Below are 24,933 nucleotides of genomic sequence, written 5' to 3' on the forward strand. Positions count from 1 at the left end.
TAGGAAGTGGCCTGGTCTGTAACTGAGCCTTAGAATATGATTTCCTTTCCTTCTGGTGGCCCAAGTTCAATTCCCAAAGGAGCACTGAATTTGTGATTGGGAGCCTTTCTGCCACTCTCACAAGCATCAGGTGTGTGTGCACAAGGAGGAGGCTAGGCATGGGGAACCCAGGGGACACAGCCCAGCTGAGCAGAGCCTGCCTGTGCGGCTCAGTGCCTGGTAGGTGCTGGGCATGCTCACTGCTGCCAGGGCGAAGGCCTCGCAGGAAGAAGCAGCAGCAGTTTTATGGCGTCAATGTGCTTTATTAGCTTTCTTTTCCATGCTGAGTCAGATTCAGATACAGAGGGTCTTTCACAGGAAATGGTTTGGAGTCTCAGAGGCAAATTAGCATTGCCACATAAAGGCTGTGCTTCAACTCAGAAAGAAAACGCCGTATCACCAAAGCCCAAGCCTGGAGCTGGCCTGGCCAGGGCAGGGGGACCCACACGCTCCATCCTTCTTGGGAGGGAAAGGGCAGAGCTGGAGAGGTGCAGGGCCCACTCTGGCTGTTTGCAATGTACTTCTGCAGGTTTGCTGGAAGACTTCCTGCTGGACTTGGGAGGGTGACAGTGGCCACCTCAGCACCCAGTGAGAAGAGCTGAGGCTGAGGAGGCACTCATGCATCCTCACTCTGCAAGACCTCCAGGATGGCACGGAGGATGGCGGCTGCTGCCACGGCCCCGGGGTCTGGCTGCTCCAGCCGCGCAGAGCTGATGTAACTGGCTCGTCCGGCTCCGGCTTCCATATTCTTGGTGGCCTCAGCTGCAGCTTCAGCACTCTGAGGGGGTGTGAGTGAAGGAGGAGATTCAAGGACAGGCCATCAGGCCTCCTCTTTTCTGCCTCCTCCCTCTACTATCATGCAGGGGAAAGGTCATCACTCACCCACTTCTAGCAGGAAAAGCAGCTATCGTTTCCTGAGTCCTTGCTATGTCCAGGCCCTGTGCTGGGCTCTATAGATCTCCTTAGCCCCACAGACACGCACCTCCATTTGACAGGGGAGGAAGCTGCAGCTCAGGCACTCAGGGTCTTTGGAGATGGGAGCCTGGTGGCTCCAAACCTGTTGTACTGGATGACTAGGCCCAGTCTCACTCACCTTGACTGCTTTGGTCAGGACTTGGAACAGGTCGGCCCCTGGGTTCTTCCAGGCTTGGAGCTCCTTTCGCGCTGCCCACAGAGAATCCAGCTGGACAAAGGGATGGGGGAGCTGAGGCATACCCTGCCACTGAGGGCCAAGAGGGGGAAGGGCTGGGGCTGCAGCTCAACTACACACCATTGTCCTGTCCCCTGGTGCAGCCTGTCCATACCTGGCAGGGAGAGAAAATGGGCAAGGCTTACAGTCGGCAATCACTCAGGGTGGGGATACCAACCACCTCCTGCAGCCCATGCTGGGGGGAAGCACAGGGCTTTGGCTCACTTCTGCATGGCCTCCAGGCCGGCATCCATGGCAGCAGACCAGGCTGGGAGGTCAGTCTTGGCTTTGAGGGGCTGGGCAGCTGCAGTCAGGAACAGGCCATAGAGCTTGGGGAGGACCAGAATGCTAAGAATGTGGAGGCGGCCTGGGCCCCAGCCAAGTCAGGATGCTCCCGTCAGCCCTTCTGCCCCCAGAGGCTGCTGGCACTCACTGCCCCAGATGAGCCTCCCATCTTCTCCAGAAGCAGGACGGACAACTTGGAGAGAAGCTGGGCAGGGCTGGCAGGCAGGGGACCCTCCTTCAGCCACCCCTGGATCGCTGCAGGCAGAGAGATGGTAAGGGGTTTGGAGACGATTCCTTTGCCTGGACCCCACTGTGTTGAGACAATGCCAGTCAGAATGAATGAGGGCTGGAAGAGGCCAAGAGGGAACCAGAATGCCACTGCCAAGAGTCTCCTTCCATGTCTAGTGTGCAGTCTGGAGAGGGCTAGGAAAGGGACCTGGGAGTCACCCGGGGGTGAGCCTGCCCCAAACACCTGCATTTCACACCCTGCTTGCTTATTTCATGCCTTTCCCTCAGCTTCTCTATACTAGCATTCTGCTTGGTTCACTGAGATTTCTGCCTGCTTCATTCACTGCTGTCACAGGGATGAAAGCAGAGCCTGGCCCATGGTGGGTTCTAAATACATTTTCATGAATTAATGGTCCTTTTTATCAGTCTGGGTAAGCTGAGAAAAATAAGGGCAACAGAATGAATTTGGCTTGAACCATAATTTATTATTCACTGCAAAGGGTTTCATTTTATTCTAAGATAATCACCTCCTACATCTATAGTGTAAGGTACTCCTCTTCTTTAGGAAAATAGGCGAAAGGATGCAGTGGTTTTGTGAATGACCACACTCGGCCAAGTACAGGTTGGCAACCCCCAATAGCACTGTAAATGTTTTGGAAATCAGTCTGTTTCATGGAATGCCAAAATTTAAGGCACAGGTGGCCATACCAGTCCCTCTGCAGACCCCTGTGGGGGTCCAGCACTAACCTCTGGCAGCCCGACTGTGGGTGGCGCCACAGTCCCCATCACCAGCAGCCCGGTCCAGGGCATTCAGGTGGTCCTCTAGGCCCAGGAGGGTGGTGCACACCCGTTCCAGCACAAGTCCCATCTTCTTGGATGTTACACCTGGAAAGATAGGAATAGTAGGCACGAGGCCTGTCTAGCCCTTCTTACAACCAAACTCAACTGGTGTGGGAGGTGTGAGAGGGCCCCGCGCATCCCACTGCACACCAGTGCACTCTTGGGGCCACTGAGGATGCCTGCTCCCTCCCCAACAGCAGGGCCCAGTACCTCCTGCAGCAGTGGAGTCAGGGGCCTCCTGGGGCTCCACAGGGGCTGCCCGGCTCCGCTTCCGCCCAGTCACAGAGACCCTGGCCACATTAGGCCAGGCTGCTGCGGCAGTCTCAGCATCTAGACACAGCAAGACAACTCTCAGACATGGCTGGCCAGCGAGGGACCAGGGTGGGTAGCCCTGGAGGAAGGGGAGTTCAGCCACTGTGTACCAGGGGACGGAGGGAGGGTCCCTGGGGGAAGGACCAGCGAGCTCTGAGGAGGATCCTGTCACCAACTCCTGAACAGTCGAGTGTGAGCTGGGGAAGGCTAAGGGAGCCATAAAGGGCCTCTTCATGGGGTCCGGATCCCTGATAGTCTTGGTCAGTCCTGATGGGGTCCCTCCAAGTCTCCCTGGGTCCTTCCAGCAACACGGATTGCCAGCTTGGGTGACCCCCAGTCTCAGGTCTCACCTATCAGTTTCAGGAGGGGCTCATCCACCAGCAGGAGAGTGAGGGAAACGCCAGGCATCTCCAGCGCTGACATAAAGGTGCCCACCAGGGCACGGGCGATCTTCACCCCACGGCCCTCTGCAATACCAGGGCGTGGAAGTCCATGAGGGATGGGTGGGGATGCCCCTGCCCCTGCCCCTGCCCCTGCTCCCAGCAGCAGGCAAAGAACTTGTACCATGGAAAAACAATGACCTTGGGAGCTGGGGCCCTGAGGTCAGAAGGGAGATAGCCTGGTTCTTCTCAGGGCAACTCTCAATGACACCCCAAATTACTACATTCCCTGGAGGCATCTCCACTTTAGGGGCAGATGACTTCTTACCAGGTTCTGGGTACTGTGTTAAGCATCTAACACATATTTAATCTCATCTAAACCTCAAACCCTGTAAAGCAGCAAGTATCACTACCCCCAACTCACAGACAAGACAACAGAGGCTCAAGGCACCCAGCAAGAGGTGAGTAATGCCTTCACTGAGGGTCATCTGACTGCATAGCCCACCTTCGGGGCCATCACAAGACTCTACCTCAGTTCTTTCCTTATGTCCAGCTCAAATGGCCAGAGTCTCCGTCCCAGTGTAGGACTCACCTAGACAGCGGACAGCAGCATCAGCGATGATGCCCAGTTCCAGGAATGACAGGCCTCCCAGATTGTTGACCATCAGCACCACTGAGGAGCCTGTGGGTACACACGACACCTCAGTTAGGACTCTCTGCGCCGCACCCCCTGCCCAGGCGGTTAGGAGGGGTGGGAGGCCACTCGCCTGACTGCACAGGCACATGGGATGCATTGGAGGTGCTTGTCATGTGGTCGAGCATGAGCCTCACAATCTCCTCTGCAGTGGCCATCTGTCCGAAGGAGACACTGGTGAGCGGCTTCTGGGCGGCCTCGGCCTCAGGCAGGCCTGCGGTGGGGAGTCTACCTACCTTTATCCTGCGCACACCAGCTTCCCCATGGATTCCTGCGGAGAAATGCGGTCTTTGTTGACCCGGTCAGGGCCGGGGGATTTGTGCATCATGTGCTGAATGCTCAGCACTAGAGAGACACTGTGGATGTGGCCATAAGGGTACAAATGGAGGGAATAATGAAAAATACCCGCTCCCTGCTGTCTGGGAGCTCAGGGCTTGGTGGCAGGGACAGCCACGGGGAGGCCCCAGCAGGTTGGGACCTGTCACTTTGGAGGCACAGTGGAGGAAGGGAGAAAGCTCCACTGCCTGGTGGCCTTTGGGAGAAGGGTGCACCTGGGTAGGAGCAGGAGGCCCTGGGGATGGTGTGAGCAAAGGCAAGGACGTGCCCAGCACCCTGCTGTGGACGGCAAAGCAGATGGACATCAGGCAACTTGGGCCAGGCTTGGCCTCAAGTGGCCACTTACAAATCGTATGAATACCTGGGAGACAGCTCCAGGTGTGCAGAGAGGAACAGGCCGGTGGCTGCCAGGGCCAGAGTGGCCATAAACTTACCTAGGCCCAGCTCAACCTCATCAGCTGCAAGCTCAAAGGTGGGTTTGGAGCCTGGGACGCTGCAGGAGGACAAGCTCACCCCCAGGGTACCTGGGAAAAATGAGTGGGAGGTTGTTCAGGCGTGGGAAGGGCCACAGCAATGCCTGGAATGCCCTGCCCCCAGGCGTCCTCTTCTCTGAGAAAGGCTGCCTGATTCCTTATTCCAGTGAGGACAGAGAAGCCCAGCTCTGCTACTCAAGACTGCTGGGCCCAGGAGCTCCCCCAGGGAGACCTGCCCGCAGCCCCTGGGGGATAACCTGGAAAGCCCGCATGGCACCAACAGGAACTGCTCCTAGTCCCAGTCGCTGACCTGACCTTTCTTCCCCCAGTCCCGCACTCACCCATGGTCTTGGCGACCTCGCTCACCCGCCTGGTGATCTCCTCCAGCCCCACCCCTGCCTCAGCCAGGGCACCAGCCACCTGCAGCCACATGGAGACAAGCCCAGGGGGAACGGGTCATGGCATCACTCAGGGCTACAAGATGGGCTGGGGAGAGGCTCCTTGTTGGGAAGGGGAAACTCCTAAGGATTCCCACCCTCGAGCTGGCCCTCACATTTAGGGCAGGAGACTACTTGCCCTTATCCACAATGTACCTGCTGGAATCTGCAAGCATTCCAGTGTGTTGAAACCAGAAGGGACTTGACAAGTGGGGCGATGGGCCCTGACTTGCCAATGTCACTCAGCCAGCTGAGTTTCCCCATTCCTAGAGTTCTTTCTCCCATAGCATGGCTCACTTCACTTATGCCTCTGGCCCCCAGTCCACCATGAGAGGTTCCCAAAGGGGGGGCTTCCAGTCACTCAGGACAGTAGGGAGATCGTCGGGGAGACACCTAAGCTGGGCTTCTACAGAATGCTAGGAGTCAACCAGGCCACAGGCGTGCCTGCACAGGGGAAGGAGCTTCCCGTCATACACTTGGCAGAGCAGTCAGAGATGGGCCACAGTCCAGCAGTACAAGGACATGGCACTAATGGAGCAGGAGGGAAGGTAGGGAGGATGGGGAGATGAAGCTGGGGAGTCAGGGAGAGGGAACAAGCAAGTGCTGCATGCCTGACCAAGCAGCTTGAGTTGACTCTAGAGACCCAAGTAGCTTTCAGTGGGCAAACAACCTGGTCAGACACGCACTTAAAACACACACACACACACACACAAGATTTAGCAATGTATTTGAAAGAGTTAAAGAGAGACTGAGGGAGGTATCTTTCATCCACTGGTTCACTCCCCAATTGGCTCCAACGGCCAGAGCTCGGTCAGGTTGAAGCCAGGAACCCAGGACTCCATCTGGGGCTCCCACATGGGTGTCAGGGGCCCAAGCACTTGAGCCATCTTCCACTGGTTTCCCAGGAACACTAGCAGGGAGCTGGATTGGATGCAGAATAGCCGGGACTTATGGCGCCCATATGGGGTGCTGGCATTATAAGTGGCAGCTTACCCTGCTGTACCACAATGCTGCCCCCAGACATGTACTTTTTTTAAGATTTATTTATTTATTTGAAAGGCAGAGTTACAGAGAGCCAGAGGCAGAGAAAGAGAGAGGTCTTTCATCCACTGGTTCACTCCCCAAATGGCCTCAACGGCCAGAGGTGAGCTGATCTAAAGCCAGGAGCCAAGAAGCTTCTTCCTGGTCTCCCATGCGGGTGCAGGGGTCCAAGGACTTGGGCCATCCTCTACTACTTTCCCAGGTCATAGCAGAGAGCTGGATGGGACTCGAACCAGTGCCCATGTGGGATGTCGGCACTGCAGGTGATAGCTTTACCTGCTATGCCACAGTGCCAGTCCCCAGACAAGCACTTTTAAAAGGTACAACTGGTGGTAGTGGAGGGGACAGACTGGAAAGATACAAAGGCAGGAAGCAGGCAGGAGAGCCCAGTGAGGAGGAGGCTGTGACCATCAGGGCACACGTAGTGGAGCTCTGAACCAAGGCAGGGGCAGGAAGGGCAGGATCCGAGGAGAATGTACAAGGCATTTGAGAACTGCCAAGTGAGGGGCCAGTGTTGCAGCACAGTACCAGCATCCAACACTGGAGCACTGGTTCTAGTCCTGGCTGTCCAGCTTCCAATCCAGCTGCTAATGCACCTGGGAAAGCAGCAGCAGATGCCTGGGCCCTTTCCACCCATGTGGGAGACTCAGGTGGAGCTCTGGGCTTCTGGCTTCAGCCTGGCCCACCTTTGGCCGTTTCAGCCATTTGAGGAGTGAATCAGTGATGGAAGATCTTGTTCTTTGTCTCTCCCTCTGTGTCACTCCGCCTTTCAAATAAACAAATAAATTAAAAAAAAAAAAAAAAAAGATTAAGTACCAGAAGACGACTGATTGGTTGTTGGGTAGAGAAGGGGATGGGTTTGAGAGGACGCCATGTCCTATGCTTGGGCAGCTGAGGGGACAGCAGGGCCCGCCCAGGTCTGGGAGCACTTGGCACGGAAGAGTGGCTTTCTGGAGGAGGGCGGAGTGGCTGGAAAGGCCCTGTCTCCAGGTAATGCTCAGGGCAGGAGGCTGGGACGGGTGGCGGCTTCAGTGTCCCAGGCAGGCTGGCTCACCTTGTGGATGAGCACGGTGCCACAGAGCCCCCGCCGGCCTGCCTTCTTTAGCACGGTGAAGGCACTGTCGTCCCCGATGACCACCATCTCTACGGCGATGCCCTCGGCCCTGGCCTGCTCCCGGGCCAGGCCAAAGTTGAGCCGGTCCCCAGTGTAGTTCTTCACAATGAGGAGGATCCCCGCTGTGGGAGCAGCCAGCAGGGCCCGTCAGCACTGCCCTCCCCCCAGCCCCAGTGTGTCCTCCTGCAGTCGCCCCTCCTCCCCCACGCCCACCTGACCTGTGCCTGCCTGGGCCACAGCCCTGATGGCTGCCAGGATGCTGCCCACGGCTGGGGAGGTGAACACGGCGCCAGCGATGACTCCTGTCAGCATCCCCTTCCCTATGAAACCTGGAGATGGATGGGGAGGAGTGGGTGAGGATGCAGGAAGGGGACTGTGCTTGCAGTAACTGGGGCTTCCCGTGTGCCCAGGCCACATAATTTGGTGAGCCCTACTGTGTGCTTGGTGCTAGAAGATCCCCCTGATGGGTACAAGGCAGACCCTGCCTCAGGAGTCCTCCTGGAGAGGTCTTTCCTGATGTCCCGTCTGAAGTGGTGGCTCAGCCTCCGTGGCTCACCGTCCCTTCTTACTGTCCTGGCTTCACAGTGTGGCACTCTCTGAAATGACCTCTCTTACTGCACCATCTCCCTGGGTACTGTCTGTCTCCATGGAGTAGGATATAAGCTCCACACGCCAAGTACAGTGCCAAGCACACAACAGACTCATTAATGTTTGCTGAATAAGTGAATGAGGGATTCGCTGAAGGGAGACAGGGAAGGGGACACTCTGCAAAGCCTAGTCTCTGTCCCGCAGGAGCTGTCAAGTAAGGCGTACATCCCTGGCCTCAAATAGGAAACAACCAGGTCTGTATGTAGGAAACAGCAGGGCGGCTTCACAGAGGGACACTGCTTTAGGCTGGAAGAGTCAGGAAGGTGTCACGGATGAAGGGCGGGTCAGCTGGGACTGGAAAGCCGGGAGAATTCATGGAATCACTAACTCTCAGCGGGGAAAGGGCCTGAGAGATCATGTGGCCCAACCTGGTGCTTTTAAAGATGTGGCAATGGAGATCCAGAGAGGCTGTAACTGTCCCCAGAGGCTGAGGGAGTGGGAGAGTGGGAATCGGGCTCTGGTGCCTGACTCAGGCCTGGGCTCCATCTTGCACCTTAGGTCTGCATTGTGGACCTCCCAGGAGCCCCCATCTACTCAGTCCAGCTCCCCCCACCTGACGATGGGGTACTCACCAGCGTGTGCAGGCTCATGACCCGAGCCCCCGCCTGACAGGAGTGCCACCCGGCCCTTGAGGCTGTCCAGGTCAGAACGGAGGGCCACACGGTGGCCCTGCAGAAGCTGTAAGTTGGGGTCGCAGGCCACCAGGCCAGCAAGGGCATCATCGGCACAGCCTGCCACGGAGTTCACCAGCTTCTTGGAGGCCTGTGGGACAACAGCCGGGGGGAGGTTCAGGGAGATGTCAGCAGGGACACCCCCATCCTTCCCAGCCACACTACAGAGTCCCCTCCCATATCCACCCAGGAACTCCAGGGACAGAGCAGTGCCTTCAGCAGGACCACATTTCATCAGGTGGATGTTTCTGGGCATTCTCTCCCTAACTGCTGACTTTTTATCCAGCTACTTATTTATTTTAGTACTCAGTTTATACAGTGTTTTACAACACAGCTTCAGTTCATACTAAAATAATGGGATCAATAAAAATGGAGGAAGTGAAGTCTTCTGTATAAAAATTTAATCAACTTCAGGCCCAACATCTTCGTCTGTCAAAGGAGGAGAAGCCCCAGGCTGTGGCTCCTGTGCTGGGGGAAGGGCCTGAGAAAGCCCCACACCCAACCGCTGTTCCAGCTGGACCCCGGATGCAGGCAAATATGTTCTCCCATTGCTTGGTGGGCCAGGCCCAGGGCTAGGCCACACTTGTGAGAGGTAGCAGAACATGCTCCTGCCCTCAGTGGAGCACGAAGAGACACTTGCACACATCACACAGAGGAACACACACGCACTGTGGCAGCACAGAGGAGGGGACCCCGAGAGAGTCCTGGAGGTCTCTGGGGATAAACAGGAGTCAGACTGGCAAAGGGAGCAGAGGGCCTGGGGGAAGGAGGAGGAGAGCAGAACACAAGTCTGCAGTGTGAGATAGTATGGAGGCTCCATGAAGAAAATTAGAAAGACTTCAGCCACCAGTGAGCAGCAGGAAGAAGTGGGCAGGGCCTCTGGAACCAGAGGAGGAGCCTGGCCCAAGAGCTAAAGAGAAGTGCCATCGGGTGCAGCTGAGCAGATGGGGTGTGTGTGTGTGTGTGTGTGTGTGTGTGGTGAGCTGAGCAGTGTGGGGGCTGGGGTGGTTGAGAACTTGGGCAGGGCCGCCGCCTGCAGTGCTGGCATCCCACGTGGGTGCCTGTTCGACTTCTGGCTATTCCACTTCCAATCCAGCTTTCTGCTGTGCCCTGGGAAAGCAGTAGATGGCCCAAGTCCTTGGGCCCCTGCACCCATGTGAGAGACCTGGAAGAAGCTCCTGGCTCCTGGCATTGGACTGGCTCAGCTCCGGCTGTTGTGGCCATTTGGGGAATGAACCAGTGGATGGAAGACTTTCTCTCTTTCTGCCTCTGCCTTTCAAATAAAATAAAATTTTTTTTTTTTTTAAAGAGAGAGCGAGCTTGGGCTCTGCAGTCGCAGGGACTTGGGTTCAAATCCCACGCCTGCTCACTCATTAGCTGTGAGCAGGGAGGACACATAACTGTTCTGAGCTCAGTTCTTCCTCTATACAACAGGGGATTTAGTAAAATAAAGCATGGGAATGTGATATGGTAAGAGCTCAATAAAAAGGAGCGACTCTCATTTTTGAACAAGCTTGGAAAAGGTAGAGCCACCTGAACCAATGTTGTGGGCTGAGCTGCAGCTCTCCCCGCTTCATCCTGAACAGCCAGTGAGACGGGGCCTAACACAGACCTAGAGGGTGGGGCTGCTAGTGCCACCTGGTGGCCCAAGGGTGGCCTGCGGTGGCCAGGTCCTAGCAAGGTGCACTTCCTGCACCACTCCCTTGAGCCTGCAGGCGGCCATTTGGTTCCTCTGAGCAACATTTAGTCCTGATGCCTGCCTGCTGGCGTTTCCTGGGTCTAGTCAGGGCCAGGACCGACCCACCTGCGTTAGGATGTGGACAGCCTGTGGAGCCCATCTCATTTTGTCTTCCTAACAACTCCATGGAGGAAAGATTAGCCCACTGAGGAAACTGAGGCAGTTAAATGTCTTTGCCTGCAGTTATACAACCAGCAAACATCTGGGTCTGCTCAGCTTCAAAGATGGTTTCATTCCGGTTCTTTCATGTTGCTTTCCAGAGGAACTGAAGGGATGTGGCGATGGCAGAGGTCTTGTCCCAGGAAAGGCATGAGCTTGTGGCTCTCGGAGCCCACCAGGCAAGGGACGTACAACAAAGCTGTGAAACAGTCTCAACTCCAAGCTCAGGGTCCAGCGCTGCCAACCTCTAAGACCGTGCCCTGCTCCTCATCCTGATGACCGCAACCTCTAAGACTGTGCCCTGCTCCTCATCAGGGCCACGGCAGAGCTCAAGGGCGAGTGCTATCCTGGCTCCCAGTGGCTTGAGGGGATGGAAGAAGAAAGGAAGCCAGGTATTGTGCAAGGGCCCTAGGACTCTGGTCTAATCCACTTCTCACAGCTACTTGGTGGTAGGCCTTAATCTGTCTCACACTGCAGCTGAATAAAGAGAGGTTCAGAGAAGTCAGTCGTACAGGTGGTTGGTGGCAGGCTCATAACCAAACCCAGATCTGTCCAAGACTTGATTCGGTTGAGATCAGTTTTAGAGTGGACCGGAAGTAAAGCCCAGGGGCCTGGTATGTCTCCCATACTATCGATCCCAGTGCCAGGGCCAGCCTACACATGCTCCAGACTCAGAACAGGTGCAAGGTCTTTCCTCAGGGTGCATTTGTAACTGATAGAGCGTCTATCACAGAGCAAGTATCTGTTAATGTTCTAATTTAAATGCATGGCCCAGAGTGGGGCAGAGGGGCTCCAGAGGGACTCAGAGGCTGCAGCCCCAGGTCTAAGCTGACACCAGTGGCCTGCAGAAAATGGAGGGAAGCAAGGGTCAGCCCCTGACCGACAGGGTGCTTGCTCTCTTAATCTCTGAACCTCAGGAAGCAGCAGCATCTCTTGGTCAGGGCGTAGAGAACTCCAGCATGCCCGGGGCTGAGATCTCTCTGCTAACTTAAGACCATGGTGAACCTCCCCTGCCCTGGCCCCCACAGGACTCACCATAGTGGGCAGGTGGCTCTGATTCAAGTGGAGTCCAAACCTTCACAGTGAGGGGCTGCAGGACAGGCGATCTGGGTCTGAGCACAGTGGCGGAGGCAGCAGCCCCTGCAGGGGTAACAAGACACCTGAAGCTGACTGGCACAATCACACTTCCAGCACCTTAGTTATTAGGGAGCTGCCCCAGACTCTGATCCAAGTCCAAACTCTAGTACGTGGGCTGGGGATGGAGAAGAGTGTGGGGCTGACCAAGGTTCATGCCTGCACTTGGCTACCGTAAGACAGATTGATCCATTCTGGGCACGGGGCCAGTTTAATGCCTCTGAGCAGTGCCCACCTCAGCACCAAGGAGCAAAGTTGTCCGTCCTCTTACGCAGGCATCATTTACGGTGAAGACGTTACAAAGATCTCCCCGCGCGTGCTCTCACTGGCCCTTGCACCGCACGAGGAGGGAGGCAGCTATTTGTGACCCCATCTGACTTCTGGGGAACACAGATAACGCTCTAGGGACTCGTCCAGGGTCTCAGATCCATGGCTAGTCTGCTCTTTCGGACCTGGTTTCTTTGCAAGTCGGTCTCGCTGAAGTTAGGCAGATTCACTATCAGAAATCCTAGAAAACAGTGACATTCCAGCCTCCCTCAGTTCAGCGGTGTCTTGGGGTCCACCCAGGGTCTTGGGTGCTCCCCAAGAACCCGGGCCCGGCTCTGTGCCTCCCTCCTGCCTTGCCTTAATGGGGGGAATCTCAGGTAAACAAGTGTCCCTCACAGCTTGTTTCCTCATCTGCAACACAGGGGCGGGCTGCTCCCCTGCATTCAGCTTCAAGCCACGTGGTCGCCCTCTGGCTCCTCGGGCCGCCTGTCCCAGGTAGGGCGGCCTGGATCATGCAGGTGCTGACTGGAGAATTCTGTTTTTGTGCTTGGCGTCAGAATTTGGACAGCAATGCGGGCCCTTCAAAGCTTGAAGGATAAAACTCAGAGGAGAGAGGCGGGCATTCGGGTGTCCCCCAGGTGACACCGAGTGGCCGTTCTAAAGGTCAGCTGAGGGCACCGGCTGGGTAGGGCGGACCCGAGAGAGTCGGGGAGGGGGGAGGCGGTGTGCACAAATAATTTTCACCTCCCTCCCTTCTCTAGGCCTTCGCGGTCCTTCCGGTTCCGAAAGGGGGGAACAGACCCGAGGGCTCCCGGAGCAATGGACGGGAGAGAGGACCGGGGCTGGGGCAGGGCGAGCATTGCGGACCGGGGCTGGCGGTCGGCGGGCGAGCTCCGAGGAAGCAAAGAGCCTTGGCGAACGTCCCCCACCCTCTCAAGACCGTAGCTTCCGCCGCCGCTTCACAACAACCCCCAAAGGCGCGCCCTCATCCGGGTACTCCGGGCTCTGGCGGTAAGAGGCGGGGGCGGGACCTCGGGGGGCGGGGCCTCCCTTGGTTGGCTGCCTCGGGCTCCGCGAGTCCTCCAAGAGGCCAGGTGAGGCCGTCCCGTGGTGCCCTGCTTCCCGGCCGCTCTGGCCTGCAACGTGTCTCTGGGGCGGAGGCAGAGGCAGTGGAGTTGGCTGCGCGCGGGTTGGGGGTCCCTGGTCTCTGTGGTCGTATCCGTCTGTCTGTCTGCGCTCTGGTCCTGACGGGCCGCCCCAGGCCTCGACATGTCGTACAACTACGTGGTAACGGCCCAGAAGCCCACCGCCGTGAACGGCTGTGTGACCGGTGAGGCTTCCGGGGCTGGAGACCCGATGAGGAGATAGTGAGGGGGAACCGAGGCCTAGCGAAGGCCCGCGGCTCCGGGGGTGGCGGAGCGGGACCCGGCCCGGGGACGGGAGGCGCGTGGGGATTAGAGGCTACTCTTGAGGGCCCCCTTTAGTGCTGGGAGGTCACTTGGCCTCGAGGACAGGGCCGGGCCCGGTGGGACAGAGAGCGAAGTGTTGAGTTGATTGTGCTGTGTCGCCTGGGCCTCAGGATTCGCCTCCGATGGTTGGGGGAAGGAGCAGCCTGGCTGGCGGGTTTCGGGCCAGAATTTTCCTGGAGGGGAGTCGGGGTGGGGGGGCCCAGGAGGTGGAAGAATAACGTCCGCACTCTTTCTTGCAGAGAGGGTGAGGAGCCCTCTCCAGGCTCACCCTTTGGCTTGGGGCTGTTGTTTACGTGAGGGCGCTGCCGGAGAAGAGGGCTTGGTCGCTCCCGCCCAGGGCTGGGCTGGTCTTGTTGTTGCCCGTGCAGGGATTGCTGAGAGCACCGATGCCCAGAACCCCTGGAATGATCGTGTTGAATGCACATTCTCCGTTGACTGTGCAGACCCCAAACTTGTCTTTTTTTTTGTAAATTCTAGTCTGGAGGTAGTGGTAGGGCAGGGGCTGTGCAGAAAACAGCGCACCGCTCTGGAGAGGGCTGTGCATTTATTTCACCTGGTCTGTTTGGTGAGTTGTGAGGCTTCAGATGAGAACCGGGAGACGGACCCCTTCTCCAGCGGCCGGCGTGGGAGCTCATCCGAAGGGTGTTCACAGGTAGTGTCAGTGGAAGGAAGCTGCTGGTAGCTTCAGTCCGGTGTTCTTGGTCTGATTAGGCAAGTAGCTTTGTTAAATGTGTGAAGTGAGGCTCTTGGAGGTGCTGGATTTGGCCAGGAAGGGAGTGAACGGAGGGAGCTGGAGGAATAGGAAATGAGGATTGGGGAGGTAGTTAGGTAGGAAGTGGTAGTAGGGTTATTTAGAAGGGCGCGGGAGGCTTGCTGTGGCTTTGAAAGTTAGATCTGTTCTTTCAGGACACTTCACTTCAGCTGAAGACTTGAACCTGTTGATTGCCAAAAACACGAGATTAGAGATCTATGTGGTCACCGCGGAGGGGCTTCGGCCCGTCAAAGAGGTGGGCATGTATGGGAAGATCGCAGTCATGGAGCTTTTCAGGCCCAAGGTAAGCTTTGAGTCGGGACAAGCAATAAAGGCCGAACTGTGGGTTGGAGGTGGTTTCATGTTGTGTTCATATGATTGCTTGCAGTGGGTGGAATGAGGCTTAGGAAACTCTTCTTTCTCCTTTTTTTTTTTTTTTTTTTTAAAGTTTATTTTCATCTACTTGAAGGAGAGAGAGAGAGAGAGAGAGAGAGATCTTTCATCTGCTGGTTCACTCCCCAGATGACTTTGAATGTCAGTATAAGGAGCGATAAATTAGGGTAAAATTTTATCAAGTTGAGTTCTTTAGGAAGGGGAAATTAAAGCGGCCTGAAATATGGGTCACTAAATTGCTTAGTGATTCAGAAAGTTGGTAGAGTGGTAACGTCACTTTAGGTTCTTTTCAGAACCTCGATTTCCCAGTCTACAAGTGAGGACAACAGTATCCAATCCCTTAGGCTATCCTGAAAATTAAATGATTCAACAGCACAGGGCAGTGATCATCATCACCATTCTAATTCATGTACTTCCTTACATTATACACTAATTGAATCTGACAAGAAAGCAATGGGTTGATTATTAAAGGGTTAATTATAACCCTCTGAACGTAATACTTTTTGAAATATGTGTTAAATGAGTAAGGTCCCTTTAGGTCCCATTGTTATTCTCAAATTTTTTTCTTTTTTCTGTGACTACGTGGAGAGAAATGAAAGAGGCATCACTTTCATCTTTGAAATTTTGAGTGGAATGATTGAGGTTAGCTTGAGATTGGAATATATGAAGACAGAGAATTATTTCATAATGACAACTAGATGTTTACAGCCTTAGTCCTGACCTTTTGTACGTACCCTGAGGGTGTGAGTGTTCCTAGCTGTGTGAGAAGCTCCCTGTGTATTTTCTGTAGGGAGAAAGGAGCTTGAAACTTCTGAAGGACCTTAGTATGCTTAAAGAATGATACTTGAAGTCCCAACAGGTTGTTAGTGTTTTACAAAGAGCCTTTTTTTGATAGCTTAATGTTGTTTTCCAGGGGGAGAGCAAGGACCTGCTGTTCATCCTGACAGCTAAGTACAATGCCTGCATCCTGGAGTATAAGCAGAGTGGTGAGAGCATTGATATAATCACGCGAGCCCACGGCAATGTCCAGGTGAGTGGCTGCTTCAGGCTCCTGAGTCTTCCAAGTTGGGCTGTCTTGATCTCAGGTAGAAAATGAAGTGCTGGGGGCAGACATATCAGAGAAACAAGGAGAAAACACTGAGGGTTTGTGTTTTTCTGAAAGAAGGACTTCAGTGGTCTGCTCAGAGTCCAGGGCCATGGTAAAAATTCATTGAGATTCAGTGTTTCAGAGAAAGGTCTACACTGGCATTTGGACCCTCTACTACTTCTCAGATTGTCCCAGGGAAGTGTGCTCTGCCGCTCTGAGGGTGTGGAGCGTCTTTCCTAGTCCCCAGTGTTGTTTTTCAGGACCGCATTGGCCGCCCCTCAGAGACTGGCATTATTGGCATCATCGACCCTGAGTGCCGGATGATTGGCCTGAGACTCTACGACGGCCTGTTCAAGGTTATTCCACTAGATCGCGACAATAAAGAGCTCAAGGCCTTCAACATCCGCCTGGAAGAGCTGCATGTCATTGACGTCAAGTTCCTTTATGGTTGCCAAGCACCTACCATTTGCTTTGTCTACCAGGTACTGAATTGGGGGGAGAGAGGGAAAAATTGTGATTTGGCCTGATGGGAACTGGTTTTTGCTTATCTGAATTTCTGTATTTGGTAGGAGAGTAGGGAGAAGTATGTAATGTGTTTCCTGAAATGTTTTATAGAGTACAATTGACACAAGGCAGAGCTTGGTTGCTTCTTGAGGGTGTTAGTACTTACTGTGCAGGCAGTAAGCTCTCTGGGACTGTAGCCGGTTTTAATCCTCAGATTATACTGGTGTGGGCCTTGGAGATCTTATAGGGTGACCCAGTTTATACTTTGAGTCTCTTACAGGCATGCAAAGGGATTATTAAAGTTTAGCTGTGGAGAAGTGATCTAGAATTGGCCTTTACAAGCAAAGACGGAATGTCTCGGGGATGTCTTCTTTGTGTCCTCTAAGAAGAGGGCTGCATTTTTTTCCTAGCCCACTCTGGTGACTTGCTGGCTCTGGACTTCTATTTTAGTCTGTGCCTAAAACTTCAGCAGAGCTGATCCTGGGCAGCTGTTCTCTGGTCTAGCTCTGTTAAGTGGGGGTGGGGTGGCAGAACACCAGACTTCCATGCCAGTATCTTGATAAAATCTCAGCCTTTTAACAAAGGGCTGTGCAGCCTCAGGTCATTTCGCTTGCTGTAGTTGATACAGGCTGATAATCTGCTTCCATGCAGTGTGTGTGGACACGTAAACACTTTAATCACCCTGTTAAGTGTTGGGAATACTGGTGTGTTTTTGTATGTTCTTTTGTCACCATAAGTGCTATAATATTGAGGCTGATTGGAATAAGATTTGAATGGATAAAATTGAAACTGGTTTAGGAGATTTGTTTGATCTTATTAATCAGAGGTGAAATAAGATTTCTTTCTTTATTTATTTGAAAGTCAAAGTTACAGAGAGAGGGGGAGACAGATAATACATTTGCTGATTCATTCCCCCAGATGGCCAGATCTGGGCCAGGCTGAAGCCAGGAGCCCAAGCATTTGGGCAGTCTGCTGCTGCTTTCCCAGGTGCATTAGCAGGGAGCTGGATTGGAAGTAGAGCAGCAGAGCTTTATGTGGGGTGCTGGCATCGCAGGCAGAGGCTTAATCTGTTGTGCCACAACACTGGTTTTTAAATATTGATATTGGGGGCCAGTGATGTGGCATGGCGGGTAAAATCTTTCACCTGCAGTGCCGGCATCCCATATGGGTGCCGGTTCGAGTTCCAGCTGCTCCAGTTCTGATCCAGCTCTCTTCTATGGCCTGGGAAAGCAGTGGAAGATGACCCAGGTCCCTGGGCCCCTGCACCCCTATGGGAAGACCCAGAGGAAGCTCCTGGCTCCTGGCTTCTGATCAGCGTAGCTCTGGCCGTTTTGGCCAACTGGGGAGGGAACCAGTGGATGGAAGACTTTCTCTCTCTCTCTCTCCTCTCTGTGTAACTCTAACTTTCAAATAAAATAAATAAATCTTTTAAAAAAATATGGATATTGTTCATTATTCAAGGTAACTGTTCCTAGCCTCAGGTCTGCCAGTTGTGACCATCTTTTTTTGTGTGTGTGCCTTAGGCACAAATCTACTGTTGCTTGAACTCTTTATTTTTCTTAAAGATTAATTTATTTGGGGGCCAGCATTGTGGCATAGCAGGGTAAACTCCCGCCTGCAACACCAGCATCCCATGTGGGCTCTGGTTCATTTCTCAGCTGCACCACTTCTGATCCAGCTCCCTGTTAATGGCCTGAGAAAAGCAGCAGGTATTTAGGCTTTTGTCACCCACATGGAGACCCAGATGAATCTCCTGGCTCCAGGCTTCAGCCTGGGCCAGTTCTGGCCAAAATCTTAAACAGGCGGGCAAAAAAAAGAAAAGAAAGGGGCCGCACTGTGGAGTAAGAGGTTAAGCATTCGCCTGCGGCGCCAGCATCCCCTATAGGTGCTGATTTGAGTCCAGGCTTCTTTACTTCCTACCTAGCTCCCTGCTGGTGGCCTGGGAAAGCAGTAGAAGATAGCCTAACTATTTGGGCCCCTGCACCCACGTGGTAGACCCAGATGAATCTCCTGGCTCCAGGCTTCAGCCTGGGCCAGTTCTGGCCAAAATCTTAAACAGGAAAAAAAAAAAAAAAAAAAAAAAAAGAAAGGGGCTGCACTGTGGAGTAATAGGTTAAGCATTCGCCTGCGGCGCCTGCATCCCCTATAGGTGCGGATTTGAGTCCAGGCTGCTTTACTTCCTGTCTTCCTATCTAGCTCCCTGCTGGTGGCCTGGGAAAGCAGAAGATAGCCTAACTATTTGGGCCCCTGCACCCACATGGGAGACCACGAAGAAGCTCTTGTCTCCTCACTTTGGGTTGGCCCAGCTCTGGCCATTGCAGCCATTTGGGGAGTGAACCAGGGGATGGAAGACCTTCCTCTCTATCTTTCTCTCTGTAACTCTGTCTCTCAAGTAAATAAATACATATTAAAAAAAAAAAAGAAAGATTGTGGCCATTTGGGAAATGAGCCAGTGGATGGAAGCTCGCTCTCTCTCTTTCAAATAAATAATCTTAAAAAATTAGAGAACGATTTATTTGAAAGAGTAACAGAGAGGGAGAGGGAGAGACAGAAATTTTCAGCCTCCCGTTTACTCTCCAAGTGGCTGCAAGGTCAGGCTGAAGCTAGAAGCCTGGAATGCCATCTAGGTCTCCCATATGGGTGGCAGGCGGCCTGAGAACTGGATGAGAAACAGAGCAGTGAACCTGCTCCCTGTGACGGGATGCTAGAGTTGCAAGTGGTGGTGTAACTTACTGCACTACAGCGGTGGCCTCTCCCTTGAACCTCTTGTGAAATTGCGTCTTACCCTCATTCTTTGATGGGAAAATATTTTTCTCAACTCAAAGTGACTTTTTATTTTAGGTTTATTTTATTTATTTGAAATAGCTGGAGCTGAGCCAATCCAAAGCCAGGAGCCAGGACCTTTTTCCTGGTCTCCCACATGGATGCAGAGGCCCAAGGACTTGGGCCATCCCCTGCTGCTTTCCCAGGTGCATTAGCAGGGAAGGGATCGGTAGTGGAGCAGTGGGGCTTGCCCTTATGTTTCCTTTCTTATGCTAAAATCTTGATCTGACAGATATTTAGGTACTTACATATTAAAGGTACTCAACATTGAGTGCTTCAGTACCTTTAGTAACAGTGATTTGGATGTTAGGAATTCCTTAGACTCATCTCTGGCTTTTGTTGAAGCCATCTTCCACTGGCTGAATGCAGCCATCTCTGACTCTGCTCTTTAGCCTCTTAAACATGATTTTAGAATCTTAAAGGCAGCCCTAGAACCAACATGATTCAGAAAAAGGGATGATAGTGCCTCTGGTGGCAGGACTGAAGGTTTTGACTAACTTTAGAGGAGCAGTATGTTCTGTTCTCCCTGCTGCCACCCTGTCAGTGCTTTTAAGAACTGTGTCATGGGATTTTTTTTTTTTTTTAAGATATATTTATTTATTTGAAAGGCACAGTTACTGAGAGGTAGAGGCAGAGAGAGTCTTCCATCTGCTGGTTCACTTCCCAAATGGCTACAATGGCTGGAGCTGGGCTAATCTGAAACCAGAAGCCTGGAGCTTCTTCTGGGTCTCCCACGTGGGTACAGGGGCCCAAGCACTTGGGCCATCCTCCTCTGCCTTCCCAGGTGCGTCAGTAGGGAGCTGGATCAGAAGTGAAGCAAGGGCTGGCACTGTGGCATAGCGGGTAGAGCCGCTGCCTGCAGTGCCGGCATCCCATATGGGCACCAGTTGAGACCTGGCTGTTCACTTCTGATCCAGCTCTCTGCTATGGCCTGGGAAAGCAGCAGAAGATGGCCAAGTGCTTGAGCCCTTGAACCTGCGTGGGAGACCCGGAAGAAACTCCTAGCTCCTAACTTCAGGTCTGCGCACTTGTGGCCACCTGGAGAGTAAATCAGCAGATGGAAGACCTTTCTCTTTCTGCCTCTGCATCTGCCTCTCTGTAACTCTTCCTTTAAAAAAAAAAAAAAAAAGTGGAACAGGTGGGACTGGAACCAGCACCCATGTTGGATGCCAGCACGGCAGGCGGGCGACTTTACCACAGCAGCAGCCCCACATGATGTTTTTAATCTTACATTTACCTTCCTATGTTTTTCTGTTTGTTTTGTAAGTTCTTTGAGGCCAAGGGACACACATTATCATTTTTTTTTTAAAGAATTATTCTATTTATATGAAAGACAGTTAGAGAGAGGTAGAGCCAGAGAGAGAGAGAGGTCTTCCATTCCGCTGGTTCACTCCCCAAATGAACACAACGGCCAGAGCAGAGCTGATCTGGAGCCAGGAGCCAGGAGCTTCTTCCAGGTCTCCCACGTGAATGCAGGGTCCCAAGGACTTGGGCCATCTTCTACTGCAGAGAGCTGGATCAGAAGAGGAGCAGTTGGGACTTGAACTGGCACCCATATGGGATGCCAGTGCTGCAGGCTGGGGCTTTAACCCACTGTGCCACAGCGCCAGCCCCCACACAGTATCTCTTATTGAACTCAGCACAGTGTGATAACTTCATTTTTCTATTTTGTTTAACCTTTCTTGGTTCAATTATTAGAAACCATAAATCTCAGTTTCTAACAGTTTACATAGAAATTAATCACAGCTTAAACAGGTGACTGTCAGTATACTAATAGACAAGGACAGGAAGGCTGAAATGACAGGATTGTCAGATGCTGGGTGGTAATCACTGCCCCTCTCAGGACCCCTCCAGCCTGATTCACCCTTCCTAGGGGCTAACCATTCTACTTTCCCTCCCAGGACCCTCAGGGGCGGCATGTCAAAACCTATGAGGTATCCCTCCGAGAGAAGGAGTTCAACAAGGGCCCTTGGAAACAGGAAAATGTAGAAGCTGAAGCTTCCATGGTGATTGCAGGTTGGTGGAGGTTTTAGGAAATTTGCATGTGCCCGAGTCTGGGTCAGGTTCCTACTCTGTATTCCCTTCCTCACTTTCTCTGTCCTTCATTTCAGTGCTCAGTATCAACAGTGTGTGTGTGTGTGTGTGTGTGTGTGTGTGTCTGTCTGTCTCCCTTACATCTCTTCTCTAAATGTGCTTTTTTTTTTTTTTTTGGCTTTTTTCATTTTTATCTTTGAAATTTTCTGCTTTTTATCCCCCCAGCACCTAAAAGTAAAACTTTCCTTTTATTTGGTGTGCAGAAATTGACTATAAAACATTAAGACTGATTTGCAGAGTGGCATATAGAAAGAAATCTCATTTTATTGCTGGGCATAACATTTAAAAACGTTGAGAGACCAACAGAACTTACCTAGTCTGACTTCTTTATTTCGTGGTTGAGGAAACAGGGATAGTGGAATTTGTCCATGCACCTATGCCATTGACAAAGCCTAAAATCCAGGCCTCATCACTTCTTATCCTGTCTCTTTCCCCTAACATACTGTTTGTCTCACCCAATAGAGAAGTTTTAAAATTATTATTTTTTTTAAGATTTATTTATTTACTTGAAAGAGTTACACAGAGAGAGAGAGAGAGGTCTTCCATCTGCTGGTTCACTCCCCAGATGGCCACAATGGCTGGAATTGCGCCGATCTGAAGCCAGGAGCCGGGTGCTTCTTCCAGGTCTCCCACGTAGGTACAGGGGCCCAAGCACCTGGGCCATCTTCTGCTTTCCCAGGCCATAGCAGAGAGCTGGATGGGAAGTGAAACAACCTGGACTCAAACCGGTGCCCATATGAGATGCCAGCGCTTCATGCCAGGGGGTTAACCCACTGTGCCACAGCGCCAGCCCCTCTCTTAAGAATTTTAAAACTTCTCAGGGCCAATGCTGTGGCACAGTGGGTTAACGCCCTGGCCTGAAGCACCGGCATCCCATATTGGCGCAGGTTCAAGGCCCAACTGCTCCACTTCTGATCCAGCTCTCTGCTGTGCCCTGGGAAAGCAGTAGAAGATGGCCCAAGTCTTTGGGCCCCTGTACCCACGTGGGAGACCTGGAAGAAGCTCCTGGCTCCTGGCTTCGGATTGGCATAGCTCCGGCCGTTGCGGCCAGCTGGGGAGTGAACCATTGGATGGAAGACCTCTCTCTCTCTGCCTCTCCTTCTCTCTCTGTGTAACTCTGACTTTCAAATAAATAAGTAAATCTTTTAAAAAAAAAATTCTTAAGAGAATATCAGCTCTTCCAAGTTTATGGTGAAATGAAACTAAGGAAAAAGATGGGAGACAAAGGAAAATCAAAGTTTTTGTTAGAAACAATCAAAAGTTTAGAAAATGGGGAGAATGCAAGGAGGAGAATGCTGAGAAGAGTCTCTAGCCACCTGAATACTGAGAACCAACGAGTGGCACTGAAAGTGCAACCAGAATTACATAATGGCCTTGCCAAAGCACTGAAGAATAGAGTCTGGAGAAGCCTGTCAGGCTGTATAGACTTTGATATTATTTTATTTATTTATTTTAAAATATTTCTTTATTCATTTGAAAGAGTTACAGAGAAAGAGGGAAGGAGAAATTTTCTGTTCCCTGGTTCACTTGCCAGATGGTTGTAACAGCTAGGTTCAAGCCAGGGGCCAGGAGCTTCATCTGGGTCTCCCACGTTGGTGCAGGGGCCCAAACACTTGGGTCATCTTCCACTGCTTTTCCTAGGCCGTAAGCAGGGAGTAGGATCAGAAGTGGAGTAGCCAGGACTCAAACCAGTGATTTTATGGGGTGCTGGTGTTGCAGGCAGATGCTTTACCCGCTATACCACAGCATGGGCCCCTTGATATCCTCTTTTTTTTTTTTTTTAAATACTATTTACTTTTTTGTTTGTTTTTTAAGATTTATTTATTTATTTGAAAGGCAGAGTTAGAGTGAGAGAGAGAGATAACTGCTACTCGCTGATTCACTCCCTAAATGGCTATAATGGCAAGGGCTGGGCCAGACTGATGCCAGGAGCCAGGAGCTTCTTTGGGTCTCTCACATGGGCGCAGGGGCCCAAACACTTGGGCCATTTCCTGCTGCTTTCCCAGATGCATTAACACAAGCTGGATTGGAAGTGGAGCAGCCAGGACTCCTAACTCTCACTCATATGGGATGTTGGCACTGCAGAAGGCAGTTTAACCTGCTGGGCTGCAGCACTGGCCCTGGTGTCCTTTTCTTTTTCTTTAAGATTTATTTATTTATTTGAGAGGCAGAGTTAGAGAGAGACAGACGGAGAGAGAGAAGGTGAGAGAGAAAGCTTCCATCTGCTGGTTCACTCCCCAAATGGTCACAATGGCCAGAGCTAGGCCAGGCCAAAGCCAGGAGCCAGGAGCTTCTTCCTGGTCTCCCATGTGGGTGTATGGGCCTAAGCAGTTGCGCCATCCTCTGCTGCTTTCCCAGGCACATCATAGGGAGCCGGCTCAGAAATGGAGCAGCTGGACATGAGCTGGTTCCCATATGGCTTAACCTGCTGTTCCACAGTGCTAGTTCTCCCAGTGTCCTTTAAAATAATAATTGATCATAGAGTTTGCCTCAGGGACAGCCAGATCAGTGCAAAGTGCTGGGCAGGTGCAAAGTGCCGAATGCTTTAATGTTGTTATCTTTATCCTGCAGTTCCAGAGCCCTTTGGAGGGGCCATTATCATTGGTCAAGAGTCCATCACCTATCACAATGGGGACAAATACCTGGCAATTGCCCCTCCTATCATTAAGGTGAGCAGCATTTCATCTTTTTCTGCCTTCCATTCCCCCCCCCCCCCTCGCCAATCTCCTTCCTTCCATTTGTCAAAGGAGAGTTCATGGCTGTCTGTCATATATGTACTATGTAAATAAGATAGTGGTTGGTCATTGGGAACCTGGAGATGGATGATTTGGTTAGACATAGCTTGTTTGCTACCAAGAGAAATATTAAAGTAGGTTTGCCTGGTGTAGGCATTTGTCTCAGCAGTTCAGTTGCTGCTTCGGACAACCACAAACCGTCCTGGGTCTGCTTCTGATTTCAATTTCTGCTTACATGTACTTTGTCAAGCAAATATTTGGTCCTTGCTACCCTTGAGGAAGACCCAGATTGAGTTTCATTCCGGCCCAGACTTGGCTATTGCTGGCGTTTGAGGAATGAGCCAGTGGATAGAATGTCTCTTTTTGTCTCCCTGCTTTTCAAGTAAATAAATAAACTTATCCTTTACATTGACTGGGACAACTTTAAAAAGGGAAATTTTTGGCAAATTCTGTTAAATATTTTAGTACACAAATCATGTAAAATACACAGTGATAAGTTACATAGACTTTAAAAATTAATATAAAAATTTCAGGCCTTCAAATTTCAAGTCATAAAAATGAAATCTTAAAAGTTTAAGTTTATGCTCTTTGAAGATAAGAAACAAAATCTGTAGTAGTGTTCATGTCTATTGAGTACTTACAGCTGCTTCCTATTCTGTGTATTTCTGTTTTTCCAGTAGAATACTGTGAGCAAACCTTTAAGGTATTGATTGAACTCAGAAAATTAAAAATAAAAGCTGTTCATTTTGTATTATCCTTATAATGTGTGTGCAGACTGCCGGGGTTTGCATTCTGGCTGTGGAAGATGCTAGTTGAGTCTCTAAAGACTGTTTCCTCCCTATTGGCAGCAAAGCACAATCGTGTGCCACAATCGGGTGGACCCTAATGGTTCGAGATACCTGCTTGGAGACATGGAAGGGCGGCTCTTCATGCTGCTTTTGGAGAAGGAGGAACAGATGGATGGTACGGTTACCCTCAAGGATCTCCGTGTGGAACTCCTTGGAGAGGTAGGGCTTGTTCCTACTCTGCATATTTTCCCAGATGTGTGGTCCTGCACCTTGACTCCGGGCTCTGGGAATTATGTTAATTAAC

At 52.0% G+C, this 24,933-nt stretch overlaps 2 protein-coding genes across 6 annotated transcripts in view; one reads left to right on the plus strand and one right to left on the minus strand.

Annotated features, from left to right (window-relative positions):
* Positions 1-281: 281 nt before the first annotated feature.
* TKFC (triokinase and FMN cyclase) lies at positions 282-13,007 on the minus strand. Of its 5 annotated transcripts, none has more exons than XM_008274422.4 (18): positions 12,853-13,007; positions 11,620-11,724; positions 8,589-8,778; positions 7,587-7,697; positions 7,309-7,490; positions 5,118-5,196; positions 4,738-4,827; positions 4,204-4,238; positions 4,041-4,125; positions 3,866-3,955; positions 3,244-3,360; positions 2,792-2,911; positions 2,489-2,626; positions 1,662-1,768; positions 1,454-1,557; positions 1,310-1,343; positions 1,133-1,222; positions 282-817 (listed from the first exon to the last, which is right to left on the minus strand). In XM_008274422.4, exons 2-18 carry the CDS (start codon positions 11,620-11,622, stop codon positions 656-658), a joined length of 1,737 nt encoding a protein of 578 aa, XP_008272644.3. In that variant the 5' UTR covers positions 11,623-11,724; positions 12,853-13,007; the 3' UTR covers positions 282-655. The 5 variants fall into 5 exon arrangements, with proteins under 5 accessions (XP_008272644.3, XP_051689127.2, XP_008272642.3 ...); XM_051833167.2 differs by having other exon boundaries at positions 12,915-12,992; XM_008274420.4 differs by having other exon boundaries at positions 12,382-12,990.
* A 24-nt stretch (positions 13,008-13,031) lies between these two features.
* Positions 13,032-24,933, plus strand: part of DDB1 (damage specific DNA binding protein 1) — a 34,262-nt gene continuing 22,360 nt past the window's right edge. Inside the window, exons 1-7 of the mRNA XM_002721023.5 lie at positions 13,032-13,315; positions 14,361-14,509; positions 15,512-15,628; positions 15,946-16,167; positions 20,914-21,028; positions 23,678-23,775; positions 24,690-24,848. Of these exons, the coding sequence (XP_002721069.1) occupies positions 13,255-13,315; positions 14,361-14,509; positions 15,512-15,628; positions 15,946-16,167; positions 20,914-21,028; positions 23,678-23,775; positions 24,690-24,848 (921 nt within the window). The 5' untranslated portion in view covers positions 13,032-13,254. The remainder of the gene's footprint in view (positions 13,316-14,360; positions 14,510-15,511; positions 15,629-15,945; positions 16,168-20,913; positions 21,029-23,677; positions 23,776-24,689; positions 24,849-24,933) is intronic.

The sequence above is a fragment of the Oryctolagus cuniculus genome, chromosome 1 (assembly GCF_964237555.1).
Source record: "Oryctolagus cuniculus chromosome 1, mOryCun1.1, whole genome shotgun sequence".
In the NCBI taxonomy this organism is placed as follows: Eukaryota; Metazoa; Chordata; class Mammalia; order Lagomorpha; family Leporidae; genus Oryctolagus; species Oryctolagus cuniculus.